Source organism: Bradysia coprophila, unplaced genomic scaffold (genome assembly GCF_014529535.1).
Source record: "Bradysia coprophila strain Holo2 unplaced genomic scaffold, BU_Bcop_v1 contig_151, whole genome shotgun sequence".
NCBI classification, from domain to species: Eukaryota; Metazoa; Arthropoda; class Insecta; order Diptera; family Sciaridae; genus Bradysia; species Bradysia coprophila.
The window spans coordinates 6,475,697-6,487,617 of NW_023503423.1; the positions used below are offsets into that span (position 1 = coordinate 6,475,697).

The following is an 11,921-nucleotide window of genomic DNA, read 5'->3' on the forward strand; positions in this document are numbered from 1 at the left end:
CTGTCTTCATAAACGCATGTGTAATCGACCTTTGCTTCAATGTGGATTTTATGGATTGCATCTGTGAATTGAATAACGTTGAAAACAGGAAAAAAAATCTAAGCTAAGTTCATCGGGTGTAGTCACATTTACTCAGCTTCATAAGTTTTCCTTAGAGAGCTTGACGAAATTAGTTCTTTATAGATGTTAGTTGATGATCTTCCTAGGGTGCTAGCTTAGCCAAGACCGTTGTGCTGAATTCATGTCATTGCCATGTACAATACATAACTTCTGTAAATTACGATAATTCCATGATGAGAAAAGTAGTGATCATGTCACAATGAAAGGTGCATCACAAATTTCCGCGGGTCAACCGTTGCATAAAGTTATCTCCCTATTCTTCGTCACGATCTTCATTATTCCCTCAATGTAAATTGTGGGCTTAAGTTCTAAGTAATGGAATTGGTTGTATGAGTCCCCAGCGAGGGAGGAAATATCTAAAATAGTTGCAAAATGTCGAAAGGAAAAGCTGAAAATTTACTTTATCGTTGCATTGCTGGTCAATTGCTGGACTTTGTGTTGCCTGTTTTTTTCAAAAAATTTCAAGCTGAAAATGATTTATAGATTCAGGTAGTTTCTTCGGTCCGGAGATATGGTAAAAAAAGGACAATTTGTTAGTGGTTTTTCAGTTCCTTCGCATATATTGTGAGAGAAGTGTCGTCATTAAAACAGTAATGAAAGGTCCAATACGTCCAATGGTCTTAACGAATCAGGGGAGAAAACCTTGATGAAAATCGATCAACTAGATCATGAACCTGATTCCTTGGAATGAGAGTCGATACTGCTTCTCAGCCGTAGTATGAGCAGTTTCTTTTAAATTCCCAAGTAAATTTTAATCGACTTTCAGATAGACTTTTTCTTTAAAGGTGAATGAAAACTGAGGAGTAATAATAATATGAAAATTGCGAAAAAAATGCAATTTGAAAATTTTAGTTTTATTTCGTGAAGTCCGGCCAGAGCCTATTTGTGGGCAGTTATTTTATGAATTTTCCAAAAAATCCTAAATTGCAGCAGATCTTGGAAAATTGCAGCAAATTTCAGCATTTATTAATTTCCCCAAAATAAGCTCTGAGTACGGCAGCTAGAGTATCTCTTTAAAGCGAAAATTATGGAGTTTTCTGAGCACAAGGAATCTTTTTCTAGGAAACAAACAAGAGTAAACATTTCATTTTTATCCCAAATTGTGCACCCACGAACTACAAAATAAGAATCATAATCCAACTCGTGCATAGCAAAGATAAACCCAAACTCCCTCTGCAAGCTGATGCATAATGTTAGTCTTACCACGCAGATACATATATTAATGAAAATCCGTTACGCCACTGTAGGGAGATATGCATTAGAATACGCTACGAAACGTATACCGGTTCGGAGATTTTTTTTTTTTGACAAGTACGACGTTTCGTCAAAGTAACATTCTCTAAACCAGTGTAGGATATTTTAGTCAAGAAGGCGCCCGAAAACGAGTTTCAACGTGAAGAAATACTAGTTTACGAAGGGGTGAAGCGAGTAAACAATATTTTACGCACTTCTTATAGAATTGCTAAAAGTTTCCAATGTGCAGAATGAGCACCAGCTGGTGTGAAGCAAAAACACTTTGCATTGTAAACAATTCAAAGACAACCTACACACAGTGAATTTCTACGTTAACGTCATCTATGCGCGCACATAACACATATGAATGAAGTAAACACATTGTTCAGAATGTGTTTTGATTGTTTAGCATACAATAAGTGTGTGTTAGTAGATCCAGCTGGTGATATTCAGCTGGTGCTCATTCTGCACATAGGAAACTTTTAACAATTGTAGTTAAAATAAAACGGAGAGTTTTCATTAATTATTTTCTCTTAAAATTTTTATTTTCTCCTTTACGATATCCTACAATTAATAAACTGGTATATAGTCTAGTATTTAACCAAATGTACAGTTATTACAGATAATTTACAGCTGAATTTTAACATCTTTTAGTTCACATTTTTAATATCAATTTTTAGTTTTAATTTTTTCTTCTTGATGATTTCTATTTTATTTTTTTTAATGAATCTACATTTTTGCTTATATTGACGGGTGCATTTACCGGGAATTAAATTTATTCCCATTTATCTTTGTGTTGATATAGAAATTTTTAACATTACACTTAGCATTTGTCCAACTAATTTTTTTTTCAGTTTTTTGTTTTGTAGAATTTGTCAATTTCTTAATTATAAATAATTTTTATAAAAAATTACCACATATTAAGAGGGGTGTCGCCCATTTCCTTTATATATATCATTTTTGTCTAAGGATTTTTTATAACTTCTTTCGTCAATTTTGTACAAAAAATATATCAATTTGATAAAGTCAATAATTTGATTGAATTTCATTATTTGTCGTTTTAAATTTTACGGTATCTCCTGTACATAATATAATGCCAATTCAACAATTTCGTTATTTCTAATCCAAACAATTGATTTAAAATGGAAAAAGTAGGATACAGTGACGGTCAATCGAATTTAAGTCGAAATTTGCATCAAGACCCTGGATCCCGGTCACCAATGGACACTGTTGTACGACTTTCGTTATTGATAGTTATCTTTACTTTTGGTTAAAAAAAAAAATCGGTCGTGCCTGACAACACAAATTTTCCAATTTTCCCTTTTGTCAGGAACAACAACAATTTTATTTTTCAATCGCATTCTATATTGGTATCCAACACCTTCCTTTTGATACCAATTTGGAGTTGTTACGGAGTGCGAAAGCTGAGATATACTCTACGACTACCCTCGATAGGGTCCTTCTACTGAAAACAACAGTCGTAGAACAAGTATTTTTCTCATTTCAAAATCTTACAAGGTGTAGTACAAGATGTACAAAGCCCATTGCCTATGGATCAGCTTTATTACCAGCTGACTCATACAAACAGGCTTATACGTTTTTATAATAGTCATACACATGTCCGAAGTAGTGATAAAACCGTTATGCACAAGTGCACTAGCTAGTAAGACAGCTGAAGCAAATTTCGATATAAAAATTGACAGTTATTGCAATTCAAAATAATTTTTTTTAAATAAACCGAACTGAACCGAAATATTTTTCCACATTTTTTTTAACGAATTTTATCTAAGATTTTTGTCGATTTAAAATGTAAAATTTTTCAAATTTAGGAATAAATTTGTAGCTACAATCATAAGGCTACCATTTTTCAGCGAATCGTTAAGTTATACTTAAATCATACGCATAACAATTTTTGTCAATCGACAGTATTTAGTTACGTCATTTTGTTGGTGCATGTTTTTGTTTCTCTCGAATCTAAAATATTTCTCTTAAAAAATGTCAAAAAAATTGCTATCTACACAAACTGAAAGGACCCCGGTGAACGTCAAACAAAGGTTCGATCATAATTTCGATGATATATTCCAAACTTTTTGCGAAAAGTACTGACACGTGACACCCAGTAGGTAGTATGAAAAATTGTAAACTTTGAATAAGGTACTGTGAGACTGGCATGCCATACATCCTCATTCGAGTGTTATGATATTGAAATTTACTTGTGATTTCACAGTTCAGATGCAAAGTAGACTTTGTCAATGTAGCACCGGCAGTAGTGAATTAATAGTTTTGATACTAAATCATCCACTTACATCACGCTCACGATTCCACTTTTGTGTTCAGTAGTCACAAACGTAGCGGTAGCGGAGTTATGTGACGCCAGTTCCATACTCATATAAAAAACCAACCAAAGCATGCATGGAAGTCAAAATTTGGCAAAGATTTTCGAATTGAAATTCAAATATCAGACTTTTTGTTGGAGCAAGTAGACGCTGGTGAGCTAGTCAGACCATCAGTAAACATAAAGAACAATATGACAAACGGTAAAGGTACCACGAAATGCAGAACGATAAACATCTGGAAGGTTTTCGGTCATTTGAATGAAGTAGTAAAAGAGTTTAAGAGCTATCACTGTCGAATCATTTAAAGAAATTACGGTGAAATTACAAATCTTCATTATCCATTAAATTTAAACAGTTTTTATACGCTTGTGCCAAGCGATTAGTATAACAATACAAACAGGTTAACTATTATTTGCTACATTCTGTCTCTACAACTACAGCAAATGGCTTAGTAAAGTAAAAAGAAGGAGAAAAAAAAACTTAAGCAAAGCTGACATGTCACTTAAATACAATATTGTTTCATTAAAAAAATATCTTAAATTCAAGTAAGTGCATCGGCGGCACAGAGAAAATGATAAAGGATACGGCCTTGGAGGTTCATCACTATTCCTGAAATGTTGAAGAAAAATTCGATTAAAGATTTTATGTGGAGAGTGGCAGGTGATATCGCTGTATTTACTCCACGGGCAGTTGTTCTCACAATTTCTATTTCGCGATAACTTTTCGAAAGTTTACACTTCAAGGACAATTAATTGGTAGTATTTCGTTGAACGATGATTTTTGCTTAACGAGGTACAAATAGCATCCACTTCAGTAGTGACACTATTTGCACCCGGGTCTCCGGTTGCAAATAACGTCTACGTCTAACAACATCTCATATCATGGATATTATCGTTGGAAGAAATGCGAACACTCTTCCCATTACCAACTGTGACAAAATCAGTAATAATTGTCCACTGATAACGCAGTAAAAATATCAAATTTCTGATCGGTACAGCTATTCGCCAGGAGTCGGGGCAAACAAATTTATGTTTGAGATTGAACTTTGCATACTTCTTAAGGCCCTCGAAAAAGTTTTATTTTTTAATAAGAGGAAATCTCTCCAGCGAAAATAGCAGTAGCGGAGCGACGGAGTTCAACGACTCAGTCTGAAGTATTACTTTAAACCGTCAATCTGACTCTTTGGATCTGGTAATGTTTTCGTTAGAATTTCCCATCGAATCTGTGGTAAACTTGCTTTAGATCACAGACTATCGCTGATTTCTTTGTAAAAATTCATGGGTGACATTGTGACTCTGCATTGGACGTTTAAAAATTTAGAAAAATTATTTCTGCAAAATGATCGCTTTATCGATCGGCGCGGAACGAAGACATTGCCCCATCAACGGAAAATTCTGAATTCTAAACCGTAACGATCAACCAGCGAAGTTGACGCATTCAATTTGATAAAATCAAAAACCATTTACCTTTCCGGCTTATGACGGCAACGGTGACATTCCCATTTGTCTGGGATCTGGCGGTGCCACGGAGCCCGGTTCCAGATTCTTTAATAGAAGTGACATCCAATGCTTCGTTGATTTGTCCTCTTGAAGACAAACAGCGAACGTTGCGTCACGCAATTGATCGGGTAGACATTGTCGTAAAGCTTCTCGAGCTCTGGTGAAGAACAATCAAAAAGGTCAACAGATGGCAAAATGAGATGTTGACTTTGTCTCTTACCTGACATTATCCGATAAGCGTAGATAGCAGCGTACAACATGCTTTAAGAGTCTGGCCGACGGTTCTTTGGCTAATTGTAAGACCATTTTACCCTGAAAATGTTAGAATTAGGTCAATCGGAGCGTTACTGAATGTTTAATGGCCTTGTAGACCTTACCAGTATTATAGCTACATGAGAAAATCTGTCGTACGTTTGGCATATATACGACAGACCACTGTCATCGAGTAATATTTTCTGCAATATGAATGTGGCCACCGTTTTGCTGAGCTCTGATCCGGCTTCCATAATTCGTAAACATAACGGAATGATTTCGGTGGTCAACAAAAAGGTGATAACTTCTTGTTCGTCAGTCTGTTGAGAAATTAATGTGCAAACCAGTTGAGCAAACGTTTCGCTGAGCAACTGCACTGTCACAAAACAAATCCACCTACCTTCACTAGTGCTCCAATAACACCTAAGCTCGTTAGACGAAGATACTCAAACGGACGAGTTTTCGATGTTGTGTGGAGGAACGGATAAAGGAACAGCGGAATCTGAGCCTGCAGGAACACAGTCCGTGTTTCCGGATGTGATGCTACGCATTGTAACAGGGCCAGAGCGTTGCAAACTCGATTTGACTGTGGGGCGGTTAATGTGGCTGGACTGATGGTGGGATAAATGTTGACGATTTCCTGTAACAGTGCACCGATGGTTCCGAACGAATGCCATAGCATTGGGGCCAAATCGGGCACACTTTCACGTTTCTTGCTCAGTTCCAATAGAGCCGTTTCACGTGTATCTGGATGTGATAGTTCGTTGATCCACTGGTAAACCTGCAAATCGAAAAAACAATTCAAAGACTGCAGTAGGTAGCGCGGTGTTTTGTATCAATTTGCAACAGGAATGAATTAATTGCATCTTCAAGTTGTTGCACTGTTTACACAAGTGTTCATCAAATTTAAAATTTAGCAGAAGTCTCCGGTAAAACACAAACGATTTTTCATACAAACATGGTGCGAGCTACAAGTTAGCTAAATCGAGCCACACTACTGGACGTATAGTAGTGTATCCTCTCGATTCAAAAGCTTTGACATTTAATCAGTCCAAAATACTCCACTACCGAGAAAATCAAACGTGTTTGAACGTGATTATTATTGCGCAAACAGAATCTACTCAAAATTACTCCACGTAAATCAGCAATTAATTAATGCACTGGCACAACCACAACAACAACATTGCCAAATGAAAATGAAAAAAAAATGAAATTACGCATTTGAAATTACCGAATTCAATTACAGAAACATTACAAAAACAAAATTCAACTCACGCTATCCATTGATTCTCCCGAAGACAGCTGCAAATTAGCTGGACTTTGAGTACTCATATTGCGAAATCAACGTTACTAACTGTTCGAAATAGGCTGAGTCACTTTGTTCTATTTGTTATTCAATTAATATTTTTATGCAACTCCTGCACACCAATTTTTCTTTTGCTTAATTACCACAAAAAGAAACTTATTCTTTTGCATGAAAATATACACTGTGCATTGGCGTCAATCGGTCACGTATACAATTTGTGTAACGATTTAACTCGTATTTTGTTCGCAATTTGAATTGGTTTACTTTAAGTTACTAATTTGATCGATTGAATTTACTAAATAATTGATTATTGGATCAATCTATGTGCAGATACACTTCAATTTTTCTTTTTCTCGTTTCTCAAATTTCTTCATGAAAATTCTTTCGTTCAGTCAATTTGACATTTAAAATTTGCGTATACTACGACTACGACAGTTCGAGAAAATTTTTCGTTCGAACGTTTATTAGCAAACATAGCGCCACCTGTGAGGAAAAACCAAAAGTTTACGAAGATTTAGAGGATTTTGAAAAAAAAAAATTAAATTGTTCGAATGTTAGGATGGGTTGGAGTTGTAAGTCTGTTTTGTACTGTAAAAACGATTTTTGACAAGCCGAAACGAGAGCATCGGTTTTGCGAACATTTTGTCAACATTAATTATTTGATTATACCTATACCATATACTGTAGACTCTATAGGTTTGTTCCAAATCAAGTCTGTAAACTTTGGGGAGGTCACGCAGATCGCAATTTTGTTAGATACGTGGGAAGACACCACTTCTGATGATTCTACATATAAAACTGTAAAGTTTACAGCCTTGGTTCCATCGTACTGTAAAACTGATTTTTGACAAGCCGAAAACTAACGATAGCATCCACAGAGCAATAACCTCAACGCGTTTTCTATGATCACTTTTGCTTGAAGTACATTGGCGTAGCTGATGTGAATTCGGAATATAAATACAACCTCTAAACCAGAACATTAGAACATTCAAGCAAGATTTAATTCTATTCACGTGTAAAGTAGAGGTAACTAGCAGCAGTGCGGTCTGGAAACGGCCGTGGTATCTCTCGTTGAATTGCTACTTTTTAGATACAAACACAATTGTTTATAGTGCTCGTGGTATAACTCTGGTTAAGTTACAAATAAAAAATTCAAAGATCAACGCAAAGTTAGCAACTTTTTCGATTTTTTTCCAAAATTTCAAGGCTTTGAATACTCGCTATACCACTAATGATGAATAATTCACATTTCGTCAAACAAAATTTTGAAAATCTGCGCCATTTCTCGAATGTCTACAAAAAATCTACTACAATCCCGTCAGTGACGTGACAGATTTTTGATTAAAAGAACTCGTTCAGCAACTACAATTCTTTCACCAGTTTCGTTAAGTGTCAAACAACATCGAAACTTTTTGTTGTGAAGTGACAGTTTTGACATTGACATTTTTGACGTTGTCATTGTTAACATCTGAAATTTTTTGTCATAACCTCAATTGAAAACGTGAACTGAACACAAAAATTGTCTTAAAACAATTAATTTTGAATAATCGTTCATCATTTGGCCTAGCGATCTGTGTTCATTGTTTATGTTTTAAGCAAGGTAACCTTGGTTTGAAGCAAAGAGCAAAAGGAGAAGCTAAACTTCTTTGACTGAATGCGGGAAAGAAAATATTTAACGAAACTCATCGATTAATTCGTGAACGATCCCCGCCAAACATCATAATCGTCATTCTCTACACTGTTGATGTGAACTCAAATTTGTTTATTTCTTATCTTGAACACTTTTGTCATAATGCACACATAGTATACATACACCATCCTACGTACAGCATTTTCTGGTGAAGAAAGAAAGAATAAAATTTCGTTTGTATTAACGCTAAATATTGTAGTGATAAAAATAGAATTTGTGCACCACCAACAACAACAAAAGAACAGCCGATCTTCATCTTTTTTTTGTGTGAAAATATTTGCCAAGTCATTCGTCCGCTTTCCCGTCGAACTTCCTTCACAAAAAAAAAAACTTCAACCATGAAAGTCACAATAAGCACACTAACCGACTACATTTTCACATTGGATGTGTCGGAAGACCTGGAATTGGAAAACTTTAAAGTCTTCTGCGAAGTGGAATCAGGCTTCCCGTCAGCCGAAATAGTCATATCGTTCAACGGTGTGTTGATGAGCGACGAGAAAAAGTCGCTGAAAGACTATGGCATTGTTGACGGAGACGTTGTTGTGCTACAACACATGGGTGCTCGTTCACGAACGAATCAGGGAGCGCCAAGTAAGTTATCGATTGAATCGTCGGGATCATTGCAAACAAATTGATTTACCGGTACAATCCACAGATTTGAGTGGAATCGATTTCAGTTCCATTAGAGTACCTGCTGCAGCGGGCAGTGGCAGTAGCAGTGGCAGTGCCATCCGTCCGCCCATATCCGTTCAACCTGAAGACGATCCGGCAACGGTACGCGACATGTTTCATCAAAATCCTGATCAACTGGCTCTGCTCAAACAGAATAATCCTCGGCTTGCCGATGCACTGTTGTCGGGAAATTTAGGTATAACGCTGACAACGTGGAGATTGATTAACTGATGCTGATGTAACCGTTTTGTCATTTAGATACGTTTGCGAAGGTACTCCGCGAACAAATAGCTGTACGAACGGAGAGACAACAGCAACGGGTGCGCATGATGCAGGCTGATCCGTTCGATCATGAAGCTCAAAAATTAATTGCCGAAGAAATTCGGCAGAAAAATATTGAGGCTAATATGGAAGCCGCTATGGAATACAATCCAGAAACATTCGGAACGGTTGTGATGCTGTAAGTACATAACCATCTGTCTTGAGAGCAATGACGTAACGACTAAAAAATGTCTATTAACACAGGTACATTAATTGTCGCGTTAATGGTACACCGGTGAAGGCATTCGTTGATTCGGGTGCACAGACAACCATTATGAGTGCTCGATGTGCGGAACGATGCAACGTTATGAGACTGGTAGATACGAGGTTCGATTTGTTTATTATTTTTTAATTGAATGGAACGCACCTTTGAATCGTTTTACCAACGGAAAAAATTGCTTGTTTTATAGATGGGCTGGCATTGCCAAAGGTGTGGGTGTGCAACGTATCATTGGTCGCATTCATATGGTGCAGATTCAAATTGAAAATAATTTTTTGACCACAAGTTTTTCGGTGTTGGAAGAGCAACCGATGGACATGCTGTTGGGACTGGATATGTTGAAACGACATCAGGTACGTGGTATACATACGTAGTTTATTCAGATTTTCTAAATTTCTTCCTGAACACGTGAATAAATGCTTACACTAGGACATTCGAAGGAAATGTCTTACTGTTTCAGATCTTTTATTTGTCGAACAATTGTTGATCAATATTTACAGCAAATGCTGTTAGGTCAGGTTCTGCATGCCCTTTTCAGTTTCCATTCTTTCCTTCAATCTTTTATGAATCGCTACTTTATGGAAATAATGGAGGTGTTGGGTTGACTATATTACACTGCTTTTCATAGCAACATAATACTAGAGAGTTCTGACCTGTTGATAGTTACCACCGAGAGTGTAACAAATTTTTAATAGGTCGCGGTCGGTAGTTATATGCCACTAGTCTTCAAGGAGTAGGAGTCGACGAGATTATGGTTGCTTGGGAGAGAGCGGGAGAGTAACCTTCGAGAGTTATGAACCATGACTTGCTCTCCATTCCATAAAAGAATTACCTGACAGTGTCAGGACCTATTTTAAGAAATCGGTTTCTGAAATATTTCTCAAAAATTTCTTGAATTCAGGAAAATTTACTAAATTTCTCAAGGATTTTTCAAATAATTTCTTTAAAAAATTCGTCACTGCCTTCCCCGTAAAATGAATGGGTAATCTACTAAATCATAAAGTTTACGTCGAAGTGAAGTTTATAAGTGCATCATATAAGTGAAGTGAATCCTTGCCAATTTTCATACAGGTGACGTCAGTGAAATTTCGACATAAATTTGCTTAACCTATTTTCAGCTGGGGGGAAATACATGCATGTATGTGTTTGTAGTAGAATCGTTCGTATAAAGACGTAAAGATCAGTTTTGTGTGTATGAACCAGCTGAAAAACAGCGGAAGTAAATTTATGTCAAAACACTGATGTTTCCAGATAAATAGTCTTGGGGCTTTTGAATTTGAATTTTTTGCAACTTTTGCTTTGAACACTACTGAAGACATTCACGCAGTTACATGCTCTTTGGCGTTGAATTTATATCCGTAACATGATTAAGTCGCAGAACACGAAGTTTTGTGGCTATCCAATTACTGACACAAATCCTTGCTTTTGAGGCATTCAATGTGTGTAGTACACATTCATTCATTCGCATTAGTTAAACGGTACGACATGTATGAGCGCTCACACGTTTAAAAAGAAGGATCGCTCACTTGGAACATACTTGTCTTCACCCTCTATGGGGTTACTTTTTGCACGAACAGAGAAATAAGGAAGCTTACCAACCGGAAGTTCTCTTAAATTGTCAAATTTTCCTTCTAGACAACATTGTCCAGTGAATGGTCCTCTTAGATGTCTCAACTATCGTGCTGAGCAAATTCCGAAACGTCAATGATCGTTTGCCTGAAACTCGTATTTCTTGCATCGATTTCGATCGATATCTCCGTTAAAAGAGTCCGTTGGACAAACATTCCTTCCTTCTATATTAAAGCTTTCCATTCCAAACTTTGCAGTGCAACATTGACCTTCAAACGAATGTTTTACATATTGGCACCACCAACACAACAACACCGTTTCTACCTGAAAACGAACTGCCTGAATGCTCTCGCCTAACCGGTAGTCCCGAAGAAGAAGCGAAGCAAATAAATGATACGGCGAAGCAGTTGGAAGAACGCGAAATAAAGGAAGCCATCGAAAAGAGCAAAAGAGAACAAGGATCTGGCAGCTCATCGACAGCTACCACACCAGGTACATCATCGACAAATTCTGCAACTATTCGGCCGAGTGATAATTTCACTGAAGAATTAGTTAAGGAAATCGTAACGATGGGCTTTCAGCGAGACAAAGTTTTAACTGAATTGAGAACAGCTAATGGCAATAAAACACAAGCCATTGCAGCGTTGTTCGCGAAATCGTTTAAATTTTAGGCGATTCGTCATTTTGTGATGGACGAACAAAA

At 36.7% G+C, this 11,921-nt stretch overlaps 2 protein-coding genes across 2 annotated transcripts; one reads left to right on the forward strand and one right to left on the reverse strand.

Moving 5' to 3' along the window:
• Window positions 1-2,041: 2,041 nt before the first annotated feature.
• LOC119074654 (CCR4-NOT transcription complex subunit 9) lies at window positions 2,042-7,188 on the reverse strand. Its single transcript, XM_037180933.1, has 6 exons — window positions 6,716-7,188; window positions 5,841-6,221; window positions 5,566-5,760; window positions 5,409-5,500; window positions 5,156-5,345; window positions 2,042-4,298 (listed from the first exon to the last, which is right to left on the reverse strand). Exons 1-5 carry the CDS (start codon window positions 6,770-6,772, stop codon window positions 5,165-5,167), a joined length of 906 nt encoding a protein of 301 aa, XP_037036828.1. The 5' UTR covers window positions 6,773-7,188; the 3' UTR covers window positions 2,042-4,298; window positions 5,156-5,164.
• A 1,252-nt stretch (window positions 7,189-8,440) lies between these two features.
• On the forward strand, window positions 8,441-11,921 carry LOC119074625 (protein DDI1 homolog 2). Its single transcript, XM_037180892.1, has 6 exons — window positions 8,441-9,027; window positions 9,092-9,304; window positions 9,367-9,568; window positions 9,634-9,756; window positions 9,840-10,002; window positions 11,476-11,921. Exons 1-6 carry the CDS (start codon window positions 8,775-8,777, stop codon window positions 11,887-11,889), a joined length of 1,368 nt encoding a protein of 455 aa, XP_037036787.1. The 5' UTR covers window positions 8,441-8,774; the 3' UTR covers window positions 11,890-11,921.